Raw genomic sequence first — 22,610 nt, 5'->3', positions numbered from 1 at the left:
TACTTCATTTTCTTATAAGGCCAAAAAGACCTTGTAACCAATGAAGTTTTAAAAGACCCAATCTTGAAGGAATGTAAAGCTAAAAGAGGGATTAGCATCGACACACTGATTTTTTTTTAACCGTTTGGTTAGCGAACGGAATAAATCTAATATGGAAATCAGATTATTACTTGCGTGACACATAGTTAAATGTCTGAAACAACAATTGAGGTGAAAACTAGATACACACAGAGTGTACCAAGAAATTTCTTCTTCACTAAGCCGAAATTCAAATAACGTTTCGTCGATTCAACGAATATGGGGTCCGCTGTTGAGTAAACATACGTTCGGAAACCTACATGGGTTAAGCAAGACATTTTATTTTCCTTTGGTCTTCTGTCAACAGAGTACCTTGTATAAACACGGTTGTCTGCTGACGATATTATTATAACTTATTCTTTTGTTCGAGGTTCGAAATTCTCGGCGCATTGACGAGATTACCTCTGGACCCCTCAAATTCCATTTTCAGTGCCAAACCCTTCAAAGTATGGAAAAGCAAATAAAATGACCTTTCAAGTGCGAATTCGCATTGGCGGAGGAGAACCCTTTTAAAGTTAGACAAAGCTAATCACCTCGATCCAAGATTTTCTCCTAGGTTTTTTTATATTAAACCATCAGGACCATAAATTTGTGAAGCTTCCACAAAGTCAAAGTTTAAATAGGCTTAAAATCTTTTAAGAAGCATTACTTTTAAAAGCGTTATCTTGCTACAGTAATTCCATTCTCCGCCTTAATGAATGGGATTTTTGTTATTGTAGGACTGAAAGAAATCGAAAGGTATGTTACCTGGTTGTGTTGGTTTTGTTCGGCCATCGCCTTTTCTTTGGCCTGCCTCTTGCACTTGTACCTGTGGTTCTGGAACCAAATTTTCACCTGTAACAACAGAAATTTGTTTGGTCAGGACGCGTCTATTAGAATTGATTGATAAGTCTGGGAGCAATCAGATCTAGATTAAAAGGAGGGTGGCAATAGCATCATAGAAGTCTTATCGCCTGTAGGAAACGTGAAATTTGGAGCTGCAAAATGTAGTGCATTGGGTTAGGTCAGGTTAGGCAGGTAGATGTATTTTCACTTCTCTAACGGCATTTTCTGGCTACAAAGAGTTAATGTTATTCTATCTCCTTCTAAATATTTTATTACGGGCGCTACAAGGTCTCCATATTGATTCTCTAAGAATTTCGACATTTTTGACTTCCAGACAAACACACACGCCGCTACTGACGCCATTTCTCCCAAGAGGGGCACTTTCACGATCAGATCAATATTACATTATTTAGTGGTACTTATGGGTGTAAAACAGATTAAATAGTCACATAGGCGTAAAACACGCAAAACTGCTTAAAACGTTTTTAGGGTGAAATAAAAGCAGCCAACAGAAATTGAAGAAACCCTAATTTCAGAATTGATTTCGTTGGTGGTTAAATTTGATAGCTTAATTCGTATGATTTAATACGATTTTTTTACACGATTAATTTAAAGGGATAAAATTTTAAGGTTCTTTTAATCCAATTTGAATAAAAAGCTTTGGCGAATTTACTGCGATATCATGAGCCGAGTTTAATCATACTAGGCCGATAAACATACATTTAAACTCAGATGTGTGAATCTAAGAAACAAATTTCACAGTAGCTTGGGCGAATCAAATTATAGGGGCTGAACTATAGATCATCTACGTGAACACCCATGATTCGAGAGAGAGAAGGTGTTTCTTCGAATTTATTCAAAAAATCCATGTCTTCGTCGACAATAATTGTCATTTTTCTGGACAACCGTTCACTTTAGAGTATTTTACTAAGAGTAACTTTTTTATGCAGAATTGATAGTTATTTGATATTCTTGAGTCTTTTTACCGATAAATCTAAAATTAAAAAAATTTAGGATGAATACATGTAATGATGCACGTATAACTAGCGCCCCCTATTATGTACAAAATTTTAATTATGCCCATCAAATTTATCGAATTACGAAACAAAGATACACCAATTTTCATTTCAATAGTCCCAGTAGTTTTAAAATAAACTAAAAAAAAGAAAAAAAGTAGAATTTCAATACCCTGCATCTCAGGAATGACGGGTCTTAAGACGATCTTTTATTAAGTAAACTATATTTATTTTTCGATAATCTGTTACCTCTATCGATTTGTCCCCATAATTCTAGAACACCTTGTATATTTCGACAAAATTCCTAGCGTCTGTTATTGTCGCTTGGGTGAAGATATTGCAATTTTGCAAATTTGAACTTATATTTGTTAAGCCGCGTTGTTAAGTTGTGTGTTGTCGATTTAGGTATTTGCATTTGTCCACTATAATGTCATAAAGAATTTTCTGGAGTCTCTGCGAAGCATAGAGCAATCATTTATTAGACCTTCTCGAGTCAGAACATTCCTAGATTTACTTCGTTGAGAACGTCCCAAGACTCCATATTCGCTTAAACTTTGAGAAATCCTAACGAATATTAATCTTGCCCGAACTCTTCTATTGAGAAACTTTTGCTGATACATGAGTGACCCAAGAGCAATACTTTAAATGCATATTAAATAACAATTGTGAAGGTCTAATCTTACTTGGGTTGCACACATTTCAAAATTGTCAATCACTTATCTGATAAAAAAAACAAAAACCCAATAATTTTTAATAAAAAATTATTTTTACAGTAAATTATTGCTTTTTGATATAGGGACATCTATAGCAAAGTTACAGGTAATTAAATTGGGGATCGTTTCACGGAAAAATATATGGGGCATTCTAACGAAAATCAACAAGTTATTGACATTTGAAATGATGCAGTTTTGAGGGGATATTTCGGGGGTTGCGAAAGGCTTTTTCTCAAATTAAAATAAGCCAAAATGTCGCTTATTAAGTGGTCTTGTAGCCACCGAAGACTGATTCGGAAATTCGTAACGGTGAGGGCAAGGCATTCAACTTCGTAGGATTCTGCAAATGTCAAAATTTTCAAATTTTCCCAAATAACTGGGACATGGCAAATTTTAGATATACGATGCTTTACGTAAAGTGGCCTTACAATTTAATGAGGAATCCGAAAATCCCCAAAAAATAGGGAGTTCAATTTAAAATAACGAAATTGGTGTTTACGCCGTAAAAGTCATACACCCTGTATATGCCAAATCGTTATATAACAAAAGCCCTTCAAAAATCATCGAACTTTTGTAGAAAAATTTTTGACGTAACTTGTACTTTTTTGCACATAAGGGAATATTACTTCTTATTTGGGACACCCTGTACAGCAGTTGTAAAAAGTATTGCACCACCTTTAGTGCTGTATAACTTTCATCAATCCGATATTTAAGAAAATGGTTAAACACACATCAATAAAAAAGGAATAATAACAAGGAAACTATAAATTCAATTTTAGTTTTGAGTATACCGTTATGTCCCTTATTAACTTACCTTTCATTTGATGTACTACAATGGGTACTTTTCCGTTTGAAAATAAGAAATTAGCAGAAGCAGCTGAATAGAAGTGAAAAATTCTAACATGGAAAATAATGCATTAGATGCCTTTTTTTGAGTAAAATTATTGCTGTTGAAGCATTTTGAAAAAATACGAAGTTTATGAAAGTTTTCAACGTGTTGCAATACTTTTTACAAGCGCTGTATATGCAAAACCCAATAGTGATTGTGCGTTAGTTCCATAGATGTTTCTATCACATCTAGGTCAACTTTAGTGTGCAGCTGATGAGCTTAGGTGCGTTAAGAGATATTTAGGCTCAGGCTGGTTTCAGTAGTTTATTCCCGTTTGCTTTAAAAGGATCGTTTAGTTATTTCTGTAATAACGAGGCTCTGAGTAAATTTAATAGAGAGCTGCGAGGGAGAATGGAAAATTGGTCAAAAACTAACGCTTATAAATTTCCCATCCTAAACTGAACTGGGGAAGGGTGTGAATTTCAATACCACAATGCTACAGATTCGAATTCAAAAGTTTGAATTTATTTCACACAGGTATACCTGTGGTATGTAGGTGAAGAATTTCGAAAAAAAATCAATTTTTTCCGTGTTCGCTAAATATCCACATTTTACGTTCGCGTTCGGTCATCTGCAGTCGTGTGCGGTAAAGTCCGCAAATGGCCCGGTCAGTACGTACAAACCTCTCGATCATTCGTGTTTTACGTTTCTAGTACGTTTCACATGCAATTGGCGTGATTTAACGATTGCTCAATTCATTCTACGCTTCAAAATCCTGTCACTTAATATTATGTGACATAAAACTTGTAATAGTCCATACCTGGGCATTTAGTCTTCATAAAAGCGGTCATCTCGCAAATGCAGCAACGACTACGCTGCAATGGCCACTGGAGACCGCAGCATTGCGTTAATAATTCAAATTAGCCATTACAAAGGAAATGTGTAAAATGAAGTGTGGCATTTTTCCCGCTTTCACCAAATGATCGCACTCCGGGCGGTTCTGCGGTCATCTCCAGTCTTGCACCGAAAAGTACTACATTTCGCAATTGTTAAGTTATATATATATATATATATATATATATATATATATATATATATATATATATAAACTATAAATATTTCGCTTTTTTATGTTTATAATGCAAGCGTCGCTAAATTTGACTGATTGTTTAGTCCTTGCTGCGCCACAGGATCGAATTTGTAAAAGTCCATCCCTGGACGTTTCGTTTTTATAAAAACGGTCATCTTGCAAGTGCAGCAACGACAGCACTGCAATGGCCGGTAGCGACCGCAGCAGGATTGTGTCAACAGTTTAAAGAACTCTTGATTAGTAGGATGAAGCTCTGCGTTCAGCTTTACGAGTGTTTATAGACATTAATTACTTCTTGCGAGGAAAGTTGACCACTCGGCTTTGTCCACGCTGCTACCTATTTATAGCAATATGTGCTAGCTTTTTCACATGGTCCTATTAGTATGCTGCTTTTAAGCGCTGTTGGTTTTTAAAGAGCTCCACGAGGACACTCGGCGCATTTTTTGTATTAATTATTTTACATTTCAGTTACAACAGAGAGCCTCGTAATCTCGTAATTGCCAGAGTGTAAACATTCTCCAACTTATTATGTGTTCGAGTCTAATCGTGACGAAATAGGTGTCGTATCCGATGGAAATGTATACGCTCACTTTGCTTAATTAAGATTTCAAAGCCATCACACCTCTCAAAAGATACGCCACAAAATGCATGGGAAAGCAACAAGGATGATGAGGATGATTCATTTTTATTTCGTAACTCGGATCGATGATGACGAAAAGCGAAGCACACATTTAACCAATTAACACAATGATATGTACAGGACGTTGCGTTTCAGTGCGCTTAGCGTTGTTTTTTTACGTACTAAATCCCGCAAGTCCGATGCAGTAAAGAGCAGAAGCAAAAGTATCAGTTAGGTGCAGACTTAACTGTACTTTCACGTGAGAATTGAACTTCTGTTACCCTAATCTTTGCTATAATTGGAGTGTCTCCAAGAAACAACGGAATGACATGTAGCAGCAACACTTTGGAGAAGAAATAGCTCTTGGCGGTATTTAATTATTCTCCTGCGGACACCGTAGGATGCCATATGCAAAAATCCTTATCTACTATTATTAGACTCATTACATCTAATTATCAATCGTCACCTCTCGATGATCATTAACGTGAAACGAACATGGGCAAAACAAATATTTTTAAAATCTCGAATGATTATACCTAATGAGCTTAGTGTCTCAATCCGGCACTGCAAGTACGTACATACAAGACATAAATGGAAACGTTATGTTTGTTTTTCATTATTGACCATTCTTAAGTGTATTTGTCCTCGAAGTACCTAGATTTCACCGAGTGAATATGGTGTTTGTATAGATTTACGTGCACATTTGCATAGTACGATTTAACCACTGTATGGGTTTTTCTTTTGGCTACTGTAGATGGTCGTAGAATACTAAAATAGAAGTGTGATTAGTTGAAAAAGTATCGCGGATGTTGACTATTTGTAGGTATGCGCTTTCGAACCAAATATCAACGGGATGTGGAATCCGGGGGGAAAATCCGACCGCAATCCGCTTATAAACGCAGTTATAGAAATAATTCTATTGAGATAAATCACACAGCGTGATTCCACCGACCCTTTCAGATGCCAGTCGAAAAATAACAACCCCAAAGAGAGTAAATTATTTCCCAATTACGCGGGGCCCCCCACTTGTCGATCGGGGGTGAATGAAGCCACTCAGGCAAATGCACATCCACCCACATCATTACTTTTTATGGTGTTTGACATGCTAACTTGCCCTTAGACCCTTAGGAGATAGTGAAATGATAATTTTGGGACTTTACAGAGAGAGGAATTACGAGTGCTCTAAGAAAAGAACCGGGTATCGATAGAATTAGAAACCAACCCTCATGGTTGCAGCGGTCGAAGAGAAATTGCCCGTAAAAGTATTGAACTCAATTACTAATTTGTTGTTCAATCGTTTATCATTGTCCTTGTAACTTTCCTACAATAAATGAGGACATGCGCGTGGAGCAAATGTTGGTATGAAAGTCTTGCCCAAAAATTAGAAACAAGAAAATATAACGTAAGTCCTAAAAAATAATTAAAATTTAACAAGATTGGAATGTATTCCTGCTGCACCAAGAGAACCCACAGGGAAACAGATCTTGATGTCGAGGAATCTTGAAAGGTTTGCGGACATTTTAAAAGTTGTATTTTATAAATAAATAATAAATAAATAATAAATAAATAATAAATAAATAATAAATATATAATTGTACTTGTTTCATCTAACGGGCCAAACAAATATTTTCTATTTAAGAAACACATACTTATTGTACCTTTCAGAACCTATTAGAACATTGCTAGTTTTTGAGCCTATGGGCATCAAGATAGCTGTACATCCATTGCTACAGGAGGGAGCAAAAGTTACATGATAGATATGGAGTTGTCAGGAATCCGTTAAAATAAAAATGTTTTTTAAAAATCCAAAGCATACATGTAAACTCTATCGATGTGGTTTTGAACAATGACCATTGACGAAACTAATACAGAAATTTTGCTTCTCTACTTGGTCTAACAGTGACAGTACGAAATATCAAGTGATGTTAGTTTTTGTCGATTTTGAAAAAAGTCATACACATCTCGAAATCCGTGATATTTTTATTTAGGCCATTTTTTCATTTTCTGACTTCTAAACGATGGACTTTCCATCAGACGAAGTATTGTCGAAGGTTTGCGGGACACCCTGTATGCAAAGCTACTTAACCATTTCGGTCCCGAGCGTTAAGTGCAATATCTCTGCCTGAATCCTGGGTTTTTTCGCAAACCGCCAAACCCACTGACGATCGTGTGTCAGGGTGAAAATAAAAAATTGAAAAGACCGAGAGAGTGTGTTATCATCAAGATATGAATATTTAAATTAAAGAGAAGTTACTTAACATAATTTATGTGCCACTTCACTCCTCAAAGCATTCACGTACGTGCTTTGAGGAGCACATACATCTTGTACCTCTCTGAGGTTCAATCGTGGAAACCTCTAGGAATTTCGGCAAAGTTGCGCAAATTAGAGTTCGATAATATGCCGTTTTAAAATAAAAAAAAAAAATCCGACTGCATTCAAAGGGAGTTGGAAAAAACTGTAACTGAAAAGAAAAGTTTTTATTTTTGATCAGCTTATTTGGCGAACTAATTTAAAATGGTTCATTGTTGCAACTTTTCCTCTTGCGTGACGTGGCGATGCCATATTTTAAATCCAGCGTTTCGGATTCCAACGGCCATCATCAGCTTTATTTTCTCATAGGCGGCGGTTTGGATTTCCACATGTAGGAATTCCGCTTCATTTTTGGTTATGACGATGTTCCGCATGTTAAGAGTCAGTCTTGCAGTTTGGTGAAAATGTAAGTAAAAAAAGAAAGTTGGAAGAGAAAAGGGAAAGATTCGCCGTTCATCTCCAAACACGAGTCTGCTTAAATTCTGCAATGATCTCAAAGCGTCCCTTCTTGTTATTTTGGTCATTGAAGTTGTGATGATTTTCCTTCGCTCATTTAGAAATGGGATCTTTTATAGTTCCCCGTCAATAATAATCTAATGGGGAGAGATCTGGTGAACGCGTCGGCCGGCGTGTGCCTCCATTGTTTGAATTGAATCTGCCGGGAAGTATTTCGGCCAATAATCAGTCACTCTCCCATGTCGGAGCACTATCTTGTTGGAATCAAAAGTTGTTCAAGCGTTTAAGGCAAATGTTATTTTCAATGTATTCCGAAAGGTAGGACCTTAAACAGTGCAAATACCCATCGACGGTCAAATTGCCTTCGTAAATGTATGGGCTGATGATCATATCGCCAAATAAACCAACCCATACATTTAGCTCGAAAAGTGCCTGTGTTCGACGTCTTTAGTTGTTGGGTGGATTTTCAGCTGGCCAGACATATTCATTGTGACGATCGAACATGTTTGAATTGGTAAACGTGTACCCCTCCGTCAATATCACCTTGGAAAGAAAATGGCGATCTTGCTCCAACAGTGCCATGATCTTGAAACTAATGGATAGTTAAGTTCATTGTCGTTTACTATTTTTGCGGAGGTTTTTAGCATTTTGTAAATAAATTTATACTGATCCGGTAACTGTAAGTGACGCTAAGTGAAATTCAGTTGAACTGCTCACAACTATGAGTTTGGACTTGGCCAGTAGGGCCGATATTTTGTGAAGTTGCCACGATTATCCCTTAAATCATGAAATCATTACAACAGTTTTGCGACTGAGAAGAAAAATTCTGAAGACAGCCCGGTCAGCAAATCCAGTTATGTCACATCGTTCTAATGAAAGACTTTTTCTTTATCTCTCCAAACAGTCTTTTTAAGTTTTCCAGGCAAAGTTGTTTTATTAGTTTCTCTCGTTCTATTACAGATGAAATGTTTCTATCTGAATACCACTATGTTCAACGTAACTTGCTAAAAACAGTTTTAAGATGCAGGAATTTTACTTTAGAAATATTGGGCGCATTCACGGAATTTGCAACGGTCGAACGCCGCACCACTTAAAGTTTAAATTCACTGAACGCTTTTTATCTGATGATATATCTGATTTTACAAGCAACTGCGAACTCTGGTCTTATAAAAAATGAAAATTAACAATTCCACCTTTCTAGTGTAATACGCTTTGCCGGTTAGAATTAGTGCTAGAGCGAAATGAAACCGCTGCAATAAAGCGCTACAGCTCTGCAGCTACTTGGATACGCCCTACGACGATTCTTTGTACCAATTTTTTACGTTAAAACTCTTTTGTACGGTTTAATTTCCAAATCCAAAAGGTCTGTCAAGCTAGTGAACGATTTCCCCTTGCTATAGGCGTCAAAACGGCCTCAATAATAATTTGCAGACTGTCAATTTATAAACCAACCCCTATTAAGCCGCACAAAGCACCCCCGTAGGTCAGATTATTAGCTACACGATTGCGTTAGAATCGGCCTCGATCGTTATTGCCTCAGGGGTTGCCTGTTACCTACACTTTCGGAAGCCAGTTCACCAAATTAAATTACGGAGAGAGAGAGAGAGAGAAAGAGAGAAAAAGAGAGAGTTAGAAGGGGAAATTATACAGTTGCTATAGGTCTGGTTAAAAAGGCTGTTACCTTTTTTGATTAAATTTATTACTAGATGATCTGATCGCAAAAACTAAAAAATCAGGAAAAAATCGTTAAAAAAGCAACGCAGAATTGCTTAAAAATTTCTATAGAATTTTGAAGAATTTTCAGAAAATTTTAAAGGTTTTTGAGAAACTAATCATGGGCCTGACACTTTAGAGAAGGATTCGGAAATATTCAAAAATGTAGTACAAATGCCTAAAAACTCTTGTAAACTTTACACAATACCACACATCGCAAATTGGAGAATAATCGTTTGAAATTATTGTAAAAAAGTTACCAAGATTTGATTGAAATGAAATGGAATTCTACTGCATTTGGAGATTGAAACGTTATTAGAGGAGGTTTATGTGTGTGTGTAGGTGTTTTAAAACAGTAGAAATATCGTCAAATTAATGGAGTCAATTCATTGTTAATAAATCATATGAGACGTCCGTGTTTGGAGCTCAAACATGGGGATCCCTGTGACTAATAGATAAAAGTTCGATTACAGTCGTGGCAAAGTTGCATTTTCTAGAATCTATTTTAAGATTGAAAAAATCTAAAAGTCAAAAGCTTCAAATTTTGATTTACTTTAATATTATAAGAACTAGTGGATGTAGAAAGATACAACTTTGGACATTGGTTACGTACTTTTTAATGCAAAATCTTAATACGCTACGGAATTTTTTCCAACATGCGAGGTGCAAAAGTTAGAGGAAAAATTGTTTTTTCCTTATGGACGTTGCGTAGAAATTTCATCGTTTGGAAGTGCAATTTTCAAATATCGACGCACATTTCATTAGAAACAAATTGCCAATTAAGGAGTTTTGCAAATCGCTCGCCAAAAATTATATCTTTCTTGGGTTATTAATTTTTTTATTTGCCTTCAAAGCAGACTTCTATAAATATTATAATATGTATTACGTTATAAGTGTTCATTGTTTTATTCATGCAACTACTTGATCACATATATAACCTATAGGTCCCATAAAAAAATGTTTTGTAACATTTGCATCTCACATTTTGGGAAAAATGTCTAACATACTTAAATTCCCCGTTAAATAGCATCTCAACGATGTGGTTTTTCGCGAATATCTGTGGAATTATCCTAAGTTTTTCCAGTGTAACTTTGCCCTAATTGCACCGACCTCTTATCTTTTATGGTTGTCCGGATCCCAGTGCTTCAGCTTCGACAATGCTCTCAATAGTATTAATAATAATTTTGCAAAAGTATTTTAAAAAATCGTTAGACTTAATATTTGCTTATATTATATAAAGGTTTGTGCGGATGAACATAAATTTAAGAAAAAGAGTTACTTTCGTTACAAAAAACCTACATATGATGGACGCCATTTTCTCGGAATAAAACAGGGGTGGCCCCCTATATCCATACCACTCGTGCAGCTGGTTTTTAACAGAACAATAACCACTCAAAGGTCTGTTCGAGCGAAACGAAAATAAACCTCATTTCTAGTACAATCAGTTCTGTATTTTAGGACTTAGATTCGTAATTTTTTCAAAAATTTATATATATATATATATATATATATGAAATTCTTATATCGACGACGTAATTCAAAATTTGGGGAACATAACTTAAAAAATAATAGTTCATGTTGTTGTAACACCTCTGATATTAATATATGAGCTAATATCTCATCTGAATAATGTTTTCTGAAATGGCTTGAAAACGATTTAACTAATCGGAAATAAGCAAATTTCGTTGTTTTATGAATTGCATCAGCATGAAGTTCACCTCAATTACACATAATTCAAGATTTCAAGAGCATCAACGCTGTGGTGTCATAATAACCTGAACCAACCAGAGCTAATCTCTTATTTTAATTATGCTCCCTGAGATAGCTTCAAAAGCTCTTTCCTAGCAAACAGTGGAATCCGAATTTTTAGTTCTTTACTTTCCCTTTAGGTATATTGTACAGACTAAAATCCGATTCTTTCTCATAATTTAAACTGTTATGATTGACAGAGAAAATATTGTGATTGAGGCTTAACGTCACACTTCATCGCCATTATTTGCCATTAAAAACGGATTAAATCTGAGGCTTTACCTTTGGCTGACGTTGCAAATCCTTATCAAGCCGGGATTATGGTAATTACACTAGTCCCTTACCCTTTTGGTATATCGAAGATTGAAGGATATATATACCGTTTATGCAATTCAAATTATATTACAATAGATATGTACTTATATCGTTTATGTACTTGTATATTCATTATGCTATTAGGTAAAGTAGTAAGTTGGAAGTAAATTGCCGAGCATCTAAATAAATCGGAATGCCAAGGTACTTTAATCCCATAAACTTACCTGTGTTGGTGTTAAATGAATTAAAGATGCTAAATGCTCTCTCTCAGGAGCCGACAGATACTTTTGTTGCTTAAATCGTCGTTCCAGCTCGTACACCTGAAAAGTACGAGTTTGAAGTTAACATACATTTGTCCAAAGTTAGCTTAATACGTAGCTAGTTAAAAATTCATTATCACGCATTTATAGCGATTTATTTAAATATAGTTAAGAAATGTATTTATAATGTTGTGTAGAATTCGGGAGTTTGCTAGTGACGGTGCGAAGTTCAGCAATATCGCACGAGTTACACAAAACAACATTTTTAAATGACTTTCATACGTGTTATTTTACTTTTTTCGATTTTAGATCTAGAAAAGATCGCAAGAACAGATGCAGAAGTTTGGACGCGTTCAAGCCGCGCCCCGTGTACCGGTGGGATTAGGTCTCGTATATTAAGTGAGTTATAAAATAAAGGTAAGTATTTACCCTCATTTCATAATCAACTGCGAAATAAGACCTGATTACTCACCGGGCGCAATTTCAAAAACAGCGCCTTCCTTTGTCAAGATGTTTGAAAAAGTTATTAAGTTCAATATTATTTATTACATCCAATACTTTCTCCTATGTGTATATTATATTGACGAAACAGATATAAATTCAGTCTTGAGTCACCGCGAGGTAGCAACAAGAAGGGACGAGAATAATAATATAATGCAACAAGTGAATTAAACCATTGTTTATTCGTGAAAATTACATCACAACAGTAATTCGATGTATGGGCATTAGCAAGAAGATCAAGATTTTCTAAGTTTTAAGTCACAAGTTTTATACAACGGTTTTATTGAATGGTGAACAAATTGTGATCAAAAAATAGTAATGAAATTTCTATAACTCCGGATTTTGGAAAAAATCAAGAATTTTTATTGTATTGCATCAGGCCTGTCAGTTGATTGTTTTTTTCCAATCCAGTATTGACTAATTTACTTCTAAAATATAACAATTAAATAAATAAAATAATATTACATCAAGGCTGTGAAATGCATTATTGCCACCGTATGTCAAGTTTAAATCCCAAACCGCCTAGAACTGAGAGATGTAAAATAGAGAGATGTTGGATAAAATTACATTTACCAAAATTTAAATTTATATTAACTTCGAAACACAAAAAGGCAACTGAACCATAACATTAACGGAATGTTTTATTTCGCATTCATTTCCATGACAATCATAAATACAATAAAAAGAACAATAAGCTGAAGAAGACATTGCGGCCGATTTACCCGCTAGATTAATAATTATCTCGCTGTTTTAGGAAAAAAAGGCGAAAAAACGGACTTCACAGTCATCTATCACACTCGATAATGATGTTTAAAACTAATAGGTTACACAGAGTGTTTGGAAATCAAGGTACAAAGGTACATCAAGGAAAATTCAAATTGGGTGTGGCATTCAATACTGGTATGGCAGATATGACAAATGGTTTATGTCCTGAATACTAACAATATACATATATATTAAAAAAATTAACATGAATAGAGGTTTCGCTATTGCAAAATTAACAGTTTCTACAAATTTTTCAAAAGAGGCATTTGATAAACAAAGTAGAATACGTTACCGAACGGAATTTGATTCAATTATGTTTTGATCTGACAATGTAGAAAAACCATTTTTCTAGCGAAATAGAGAAATATATTTTTTTTGTAAAGACGCGCACATGCAGTAAAGCGGTACATGTGTGAGCTTGCAAATGCGTGCCGAAAAGTAACTTTACTGAATGCTGATATAACAACACAACCACATCGTATATTAAAACGGAAATTTTATTGATAATAAGAAATAACTGTGAAGAGAATTTTGGTTTTTTAAATGTGAGTACAATAGCAATGAATGAAAAGTGATTAAAATCTAGAATAAACGGATGCGTTTTTATCGAAATAAATAAAGTTATAAGTTTAATATGTAATTATGTGGTGTTAATTATTAATCGTTAGTAACACGCATTATGACAGTTAAAGACTACAACGAGGAAACAATTTATTTTTGAAAATTAACATTTTTTAAAAATAGTCAAAAAGTTTACATATGTCCAATGTCATTTGTCATGTCACACATTCCGCGTAAGTAATAAATCTTACTAATATTACTTAATTATTAATTACCGGATTACGAATTTATTTATAAATACACTGGTCAAAACAATTAGAGGATATTTCAAAATATTATCTTAAAAGTTTTTTATGCCACATAAAACGTGCCAAAATAAATTATATTTGTAGTTTGAAGTTTTTTATTGATAAAATAAAGCCCTTCTTGTTGTTCAAACTTGATTTGACCAGTTGTGACAATCCTGTTTAAAATTGTGCAAATTCGTGATTTATTATTTTGGTACAAAAATTAATTTTTAATAATGTGTGTGACCCCCTCTTGCTGCTAAAAAGGCTTGAAATCGTGATGGCATTAATTTAATCAAGTTATCAAAGACGTCTTGGGAATTCCATTCTTCCATTAGGGCGATTCGAAAATCTGGAATAATTCGAGGTGGTAAATTTCTGCTTGTAACATGTCTTCCCAAAGTATTCCAAGCATGTTCAATTGGATTTCCATTTGAAGAATTGGCAGGCCATATCATTCTCTCGATATTAATTTCATCCAACCAGTTGTTGACGATACTAGCGCGACGTAGACGACTATTGTCGTTCATAAATGTGAATTGATTACCTATTGCTCCAGCACAAGACATTATAATAGGTTGAAGAATTTCATTAAGATACCTGTTAGGGTTTAAGAGACCGTTGTCAATGAAATAAAGACCTGTATGCCCGCTAACACTACTACCAACCCATACCATCATACCGCCATCTTGGAAGTGAGATCTTTCTCTGATAAACTGATTATTGTTTCGTGTTCCGCGATCACGCCAAATTAGAACATATCGATTATCAGATTCTAAACTGAACCTAGACTCATCACTGAAGAGTAGCCGACCCCGGTCATTATGGGTCCGATTTCGATGAAGCTCAGCCAATTCTTATTTTGCTCTTTTGTGTTCCACAATCAGTGGAATACACATAATTGGTTTTCGACAATACAATCATTCATCAATACATTCATCATACAATCCGACATTGTGGAGTCTATTTCTTATGGTTTGAGTGGACGCGAGTCTTCCGGAACCACAGGCAAACTCGCTTCTTAGAAGTGTTGTATTGACATTACGACTTCTCGTAAGCAATCGGAGAAATCGGTCTTCCCTCGGTGCTGTTGTTGATGGTCGACCTTGTCTTGGTCTTCTAACATTTCCTGTTGCAAGAAATCGATTCTAAAATCTTGAAGCTACACTCTGGCTGACATTAAACACTTAAGTATTATGTGCCTGTGTTCGCTCAGGTTCTAGTCGCCTTATGGCCCGCCATGCCTCTCTTTCCAGCAAATCATGTTGCTCGTTCATTGGAGGAATAGAGAAATAAAACAATTGCCCACCACTTATTCCTGAGTACAAAAATTTTACTGATACCTAAGTAGCGCTTAAACGCGCTTTTATACTCTTTGTGAGAATTCAAGTTAAAACCTGTAAAATCGACAGAGACCTACCGTATGCATTATTTTCCTGTTTAGTCCTGTAAAATTATTATTCTCCTAAAGGAAATAGACGAATAAAATTGAATAAAAAATAATATTCATAAATAAAATAATATCCCTCAATTGTTTCGAGTAATGTAGATATTTTCACATGGTCAGTTGTGACCACTAATGGAGAACCCAGTATGAAAGAAAAGGCGCTTAGCTCCCATGGCTAGATTTAACGCACTCGCACTCTATCGAATTTGCGACTCACTCTAAGCAAATTAAAATAATGCACCGGCAAGTCGGTAACCAGTAATTTCAAAGCCACTAACAAATATTTATAATTACTTATTAGTAATGGAAAAAGTCCCCGCACGTTATTTAAAAAATTAAATAAGATATTTTGAGATCTCGCCCGGGCGATCGACGTTTACCGTCGGCAAGTATCCGGCAGAACTTTCGTTTATTACGTGACCATTACTGTTGTTCCTAGGCAACGAGGGGCGAGGGGCCAAGATCGGAAAAAGGGGCCGAGCACCTCTTACCTGGGCTTGCGTGAACAGGACCCGCCTTTTACGCCGCTGCGCCAACGGAAACTGCATTGGTTTCGTGTCTGCGACGCCTGCGCAAGGTCCCAAACCGGGCATCCCTGCGGCGTTCAGCCCATGACCCATATTGGCCGACGATGTCGTTCCCATTAATCTGGAAACTAAAAAAGAAAAACACATAAATAAACATGTAAAGTATTCTTATAATCTCCAATAAGTCCTAGTGCTGGAATTTAGTTCTTATTCTTACGCGTGTGTGATCAATTGCGTGTACCACGCACATTTATTAACTGACAGTAGCATTTTGCCTCATGCGAGAGAAAGCGGTATCTGTCAGTGTGAAAAATATTTGTACACAATGCCAAGATTTAGTCATTGACATATGTGTCCTTTTTTGTCATTTTATGTTTTAGTTGCTTTACTGCACGTATTTGCAAGTGAAAAACATCACTTTAGCGCACGTGTACGGGAAAAAGTTTTACTGCAAACAAATCAAAGTGGCACGTGTCAGTGACAATACTTTTTAACCGTATCTTATATCAATATGCGTGCGGTAAAACTTTTTACCGGGCGTATGTCCATAAAGACTCAACCGCACGCCAATATTTAAATAAACTTAGAGAAGATTGAATGTTATACGATATAACAAATGCGCGCTAGTAATAAAAATATTGCCCCTAACACGTGCGAAAATATTTTTATCGCTCACAATTCTGTTGAATTGCTATTCAGAGTGCAGTCAATTTGTGGAAAACTACTTTCCTTACTCGTTAGGTAAATAAATCTGACCACACTTGTTTAGTTGAAGTTTGAGAAATTGGAAAAATTTTGTTTTTGAACTCCTCTTAATTATGGTAATAAAACGACCGATAAAAGCATCTGATCTTATACCCCTGGATTTATTTATTAAGAGTTATGTGAAAGGTATTCTGGACAGTGAACCTCCGTCAATGGGAGATATGTGGATAATGTACGCTTGAGAATGAAAATCAATTGCTACAAAAGTCTTTTAATTCCCGAAAGAGAATTTGAAAAATTGGCATGTATCATTATTTTTTAAAACAACTACTTCCTTTTACTTATTATTTTAAATACTGATACAAAACTATTCATTTTGTTAAGACTTGTTTTGCGTAACTAGAAAGCGACAGATTGGTGATCTCAAAATTTATTTTTGTGAAAAAATACAGAATGTTAATTAAATATGTAGCGAAACTTGGTGGTATTTTTTTTGCATAATTTAGATTAAAAAATTTTACAGGCTGTTTGAGAAACATCGATACAAATACAGTGTGCTAAGATGTCAAAAAATAAAACGATTGAGGTAAACATGTCCCACACAAGAGTGACTTAGTGTCATTTTATAGGATTTTTTTGGTAATTCTTAAATTTCGACAAGTTTTCATTTTTAGCTTTCATCCATGGGTTTTTTTAAATACAAGAAATTCATCTTTAATCTCAGTTCTAATTAGTCCTCGCAGCGGTGATGGTACCGTAATGGTACAAGAACTCATCAGACTGAACCTGTACGGAAAATATGCAAAAATTTTCTAAAACTGTTAAACATACAACTTTTTATGCATTACATCTTTTTAGATATTATTTATGAATTCGTGAAAACATTAAAGTTGTCGGAAATAATAGAAACGCTAGGTGAATTTATTATGCTTTACTAAGATACAGTTGGAGCTTACTACCTAGCTAGAAACAGAAATTTGAGCTGAATTTGTCGTACTATGAGATTTATTTAGAATTTACAGTGTAATATAAATTACAGGTGTACTTAAACACTCTGTGGAATGAAAACAAATAATTTTTGCATATCATATATGTGTACATATTTTTAGTTCAAGGGCTGTATTTATTGTTCTAAAACACCATGTAATCATGCGTATCAATCTTTCTAGGATGTGTGTAAGTATAGGTCTTAAACGGCTTCGTTTTTATTATACAGGGTGTTTTAGTCTATATCCGAAAAGGCGCAAATTAGTAGGTGTTGATTAAACCAATCAATAAAAAAAGAACTTTATTGTCCGAAAAAACAGTCGTTAACAAAGTCATAAGCGAAAAAGTTAAGATAGGAAGTTTGCTGAAATGTTATAATATTTTATTATACTTCAAAGGTGTAAAGTGCACCGTTATGATCCCAACGTGAAATTTATATGAGGATCAAACTTGCAACAAAGAACAAAGTATCCACTAAAAAGGTACGAGTTGCGAAGTTTAAAGTTGGCATATTTGACATTCATCTCTAACTACATAGAAAAGAGTATGGACATCTTCTAGAAATACGTTCAAATAGGTACAATTTGAATTGGTTTATCTGATGAATCAAATTTTTTTAATTCAAATCTCTAAATTGATATATATTCTGTTCTATCGTGGTCTCGGAACCATTACTCTTCAACATCATTCAACAGAAATATTTTAATTACTTATGTAGTGATTTCCTACAAGCAACTTTCTCTATCATACTTGCTTCCCTATATGTTGGATACATAAGCTCCAAATATAGACACTAAAATATAATTCTATTACAATTTGGATTACTTTTCGAAAACCCCGCAGGTGCATTTAGTTTTCAAGATTTTCTACAAATAAATGCTCGATGTCTTTAAAAATATCACTTGGTTGATAAAAATGGTAAAAAGACTTTCACACGTGTTAGGTACAATACTTTTTCTACGAGCGCATGTGTGTTAAGTTGGTTGTCTTCTGTAAGCCCATTTAAATAAAGGATGTTACAATAAGGATGCAAGAATTGAATTTTAAATAAAACACCGTTTTTTATAGCAAAATGCTGAAATCTTTATTGATTTAGAATATAGACATTTAAGAATTAAGTATGATATAACACATTCGATAACTTGCTGCCGCGGTACAAATGTACTCTTTTGACGAACTTTTGAACGACTGTTTCGTATAAATGTGGTGATATTTGTCTGATATGGCGATCAATTTATATCTTCAATGTTTGGGTGGTCTTAGATTTATTGACGTAAACATGAGAGAACAAAAAAAACCTTAAAAAAAAGTCAAGAGGTGTTAGGTCCCACGATCGTGGAGGCCAATTCTTGTCACCGTGACGGGAGATGATTCCGCGATGATTCGATGCCGTTCAATGATCTAATAGGTAAACTCTCTTTGCTGTGTACAAGTAAAAGTTGTTGAGTCAGTTGGATTTTGTAAGGAAGGAGATGTTAATCTTTAGTGAGAATGCGATGTAGAGAGGCTCTTGAAATGTTTAATTCTTGTGCACGTCGACGAATCGAGGTCCCTGGATTCTCGCCTACACTCTGGTGAACTGCCGTGATTTTTTCTTTTGAACGAATAACTAAACCAGTACTTTCAAATTTATCTATGATTCTTTTTAAAGTTAACGAAGAACAACGTTTATGACGAAAATTGGACGCGTTTTGCAGTTTGTTGTGGCAAACAAGTTTTCGTCCTTTCGATGGTAAGATTTAACAATCTTACACCGTATATCGCTCCATGTTTACTAACTCCCATCTGTCTTCTTTCGGCCAGGCACGCGTATCCACTTGTTAAGAGATTCCAGCCACAGTGACGCATAATTCAAATTTTGCGTTCTTACTGTAACACTCTTTATTGGCGTGCGGTAAAATCTTCACGAGAACGAACAGGGTTTTCGAAATATATATGATTTACTTAAAATTTTAAATCGAAAAACTCCAATTGCGGTCACACAATTTACGCAAAATTAAATAACAGGATGAATGGCCACCTTCAGAAAAGAAAAATGAACCTTTAATACACCCATATATTGAAAGCAAATATTTGTTTTGCCGATGCCCTTTCCACCCTATGTCCGCGCACTAAAAACGAGATCCTCTTGTATAAATAAATGGTTTGTGATAGCACTTAAACCCTCGTCACCCTCATTTCTATTATTGTTCCAACGGTAGCGATCGAAGAAAAAAATTTTAGAAACAAAAATTAATGAAATGGCAGAGTAAAGCGGAGGAGAAAGCGGAGCACTTTCTTGCATGTAAACGGGAACGCGAAGACACTGGCTTCTTGCTTATAAAGAGGAGGATTTATTGGACGATTTATTGGACGATTTATCATCGGATAACAAGGCATAATATGCTGTAACACGCATAAATGACGTTATACACGAATATCGGTATGCAAACAGGAAGCGGAAGATGATTGATGGAGGGAAACCGCTTCCCGTCGCACGATCTCAATTTCCACCTCAAGGAAATGCGGGCTCAGTGTTGTAACATTTTTCGCGCTGAAATTACATAATTCAACTCCTCGTTTGCGTTTTATGGTATGAAAAACGCGATTCCTGTATTCTTTGGAATATCAAATAAAACTCTTCTGAATCTAAAACTCTGGACGTGCGCAATTTCACTACACCCAGAAATTCTGTGGGCCAACCAAAAAAAAAAAAAAAAAATTAAAAGGAAACATGAACCATTCGTCTAAAAGTCTGCAATATATCTTTCTGCAGTATACAAACGTGCTATCAGTGAATGGAGATTCTTCCAGAATGAACTCATTTTTTCTCTGCTAATTAAACCTGGTGTTCCCCATTTATTATCTTTTGTTAGGAATAACCTCACGAAATAACAATAATATCGGTCGCCCCCATCGTCAGAGGAAGCTGAGCCCCAAACGAAAACAACGGGGAACAAAAGGCCTATTCAGGTACGTTTAGGAACGCATATTAAACAGGGTGGCAGGGCCCAGAGATTAAATTGTTTGAAAGGCATCTTTTCTTAAATCAACATGCCAGTACTTAGATGTAAATAAACCATGAATGTGAAATCTGATTATTTCAGATGGATTTCTGTATGGCTTTTTGTTGGGAAGAAATTACATTAACTTGAAATTAAAACGACTATGTGTAAATGAAGCAAGTACGACGAGAGACTCAGAAGTGCCCGACCTAAAACTGAAAAAAAAATTGGAAAATATTACATTATTTCTCAACATGGTCTTTTTTGAGACTGATACATTTTCCTCAGCGATCATTTATGGTTGCTATACCCTGTTTATATAACAGCAACCTTTAAAAATATCTATCAACCCCGGACTCCACCTCTTCGTTATTGGCAAACTTCTTTCCATCGAGCCATTTTTTGAAATTTGAAAACAGAAAATAATCTGAGCGGGTTAAATCTAACGAACAGGGAGGGTGAGGAACAGGTTGGAAACCAAGTTGATGATTGATTTTAGCCATCACGATGATGGAAGGTAAACTAGTGCATTGTCTCGATGAAACAAGACTTTCTTTTTCGCCAAATGCGGTCGCTTTTTCCTAATTTCTTCGCTCAAATACTGCAATAAATTTGTATAATATTCTTCGTTTATTGTTTTTCTTTTAGGGAGATACTCAATAGAAACTATCCCACATTCATCACAAAAAACTGACAGTATCACCTTTCCGGAAGACGGAATGGTTTTCGTTTTCTTTGGACCTGATGCTCCCCTTTAAGTTCATTGTTTTGACTGTTTTTTCGTCTCATATGTGAAATGATAGACCTATTTTTTATTCATGATTATGAATCAACGCAAAAACTCAGCTCCATTGCTGCGAAACTTTGCCAAATACATCATGGAAACATCCTCACGGTGCTGTTTTTGTTCATCTTGCGGAGAGCTTTTTCATACCCTTTTATTCGGTCAAAATGCGATGTACACTACTTTTTCAAATGACTGCTAACTCGTGCAATTACAGTCGCCGGTCTTCCAGTATAGTTTCGTCGAATTTCTGCACAATATCTGGAATGGTCAGATCTGGAGTGTGATTGGGTCGACCACTGCGGAGTTCCTCTTTGCAGCTGGTACGACCCCGCTGAAAGTCTGCCACCCAACATTTGACGGTTGTTAACGAAGAACCAGATTCCCCCAGAGCAGAGTCTAACTCCGCTTTGATGTTGGAGCGACTAAAACCTTTCAAATGAAAGTATTCCTTCCACGCTCTCAAAATCTCTAAAAGCGTTTATTGAAAATGGCCCCAAAACAAACACAAATCAACGTAGCACCCTCAAACATTAGACGTAATTTTAAGGTTAAGTTTCTGTTATATAGGCAAATTGTTAACAAAAAAATGCCATCTACGTCCCTGGGACTATCCTCGCACGTCTCTGTAAAAATAATATCATAGAAGGGACCACATTTGGCTCAGATCAAAAAGCAAAATTGGAACGGAAGATATACGAAGGAAAACGGAACTCAAGACCAGACTTAGGGATTAGCTGGAATAATTATGGTGAACCAGAGATGGTGAAAGATATGTGTGATGTGAGGGTCATAAGCTGCAAAATTAAAGCTTAAGATGAATCGTGAATAACTGAAATTGGTTTATTTACGTACCGTAAAATGATAATCTTAGAACATAAGCTTTGGAAATTATAGCAAATGAGATGATAATGATAATAGTACTTGATATATACAGGGTTCGCCATTACTCCGGCCTTGGTTCCTGGTGTCTTTGTATAAATATCAATATGAAATGTTTAGTACAGTAATCATTTATATTGGAAAGCTGCATGATTTAATAATATTTTTGTTTATACAGAGTGTTCCGTTTTCGCTGGGCAGCATAA

The 22,610-nt window shown here is 35.4% G+C and overlaps 1 protein-coding gene and 1 long non-coding RNA gene across 2 annotated transcripts in view; one reads left to right on the top strand and one right to left on the bottom strand.

Annotated features, from left to right (window-relative positions):
- LOC136346769 (homeobox protein Nkx-2.1-like) overlaps nucleotides 1-22,610 on the bottom strand; it is a 47,443-nt gene that overhangs the window by 5,859 nt on the left and 18,974 nt on the right. Inside the window, exons 4-6 of the mRNA XM_066296189.1 lie at nucleotides 16,027-16,190; nucleotides 11,939-12,034; nucleotides 826-912 (exon numbers count right to left, since the gene is read on the bottom strand). Coding sequence (XP_066152286.1) covers nucleotides 826-912; nucleotides 11,939-12,034; nucleotides 16,027-16,190 — 347 coding nt within the window. The remainder of the gene's footprint in view (nucleotides 1-825; nucleotides 913-11,938; nucleotides 12,035-16,026; nucleotides 16,191-22,610) is intronic.
- The window catches only part of LOC136346792 (uncharacterized), a 38,204-nt gene that overhangs the window by 12,165 nt on the left and 3,429 nt on the right, over nucleotides 1-22,610 (top strand). Inside the window, exon 2 of the long non-coding RNA XR_010733360.1 lies at nucleotides 12,284-12,391. This is a non-coding gene — a long non-coding RNA (uncharacterized lncRNA). The remainder of the gene's footprint in view (nucleotides 1-12,283; nucleotides 12,392-22,610) is intronic.

The sequence above is a fragment of the Euwallacea fornicatus genome, chromosome 24, assembly GCF_040115645.1.
Source record: "Euwallacea fornicatus isolate EFF26 chromosome 24, ASM4011564v1, whole genome shotgun sequence".
Taxonomy (NCBI): Eukaryota; Metazoa; Arthropoda; class Insecta; order Coleoptera; family Curculionidae; genus Euwallacea; species Euwallacea fornicatus.
The sequence above is the reverse complement of the archived record's forward strand: the minus strand, read 5'-3'. Positions and strand labels throughout refer to the sequence as shown.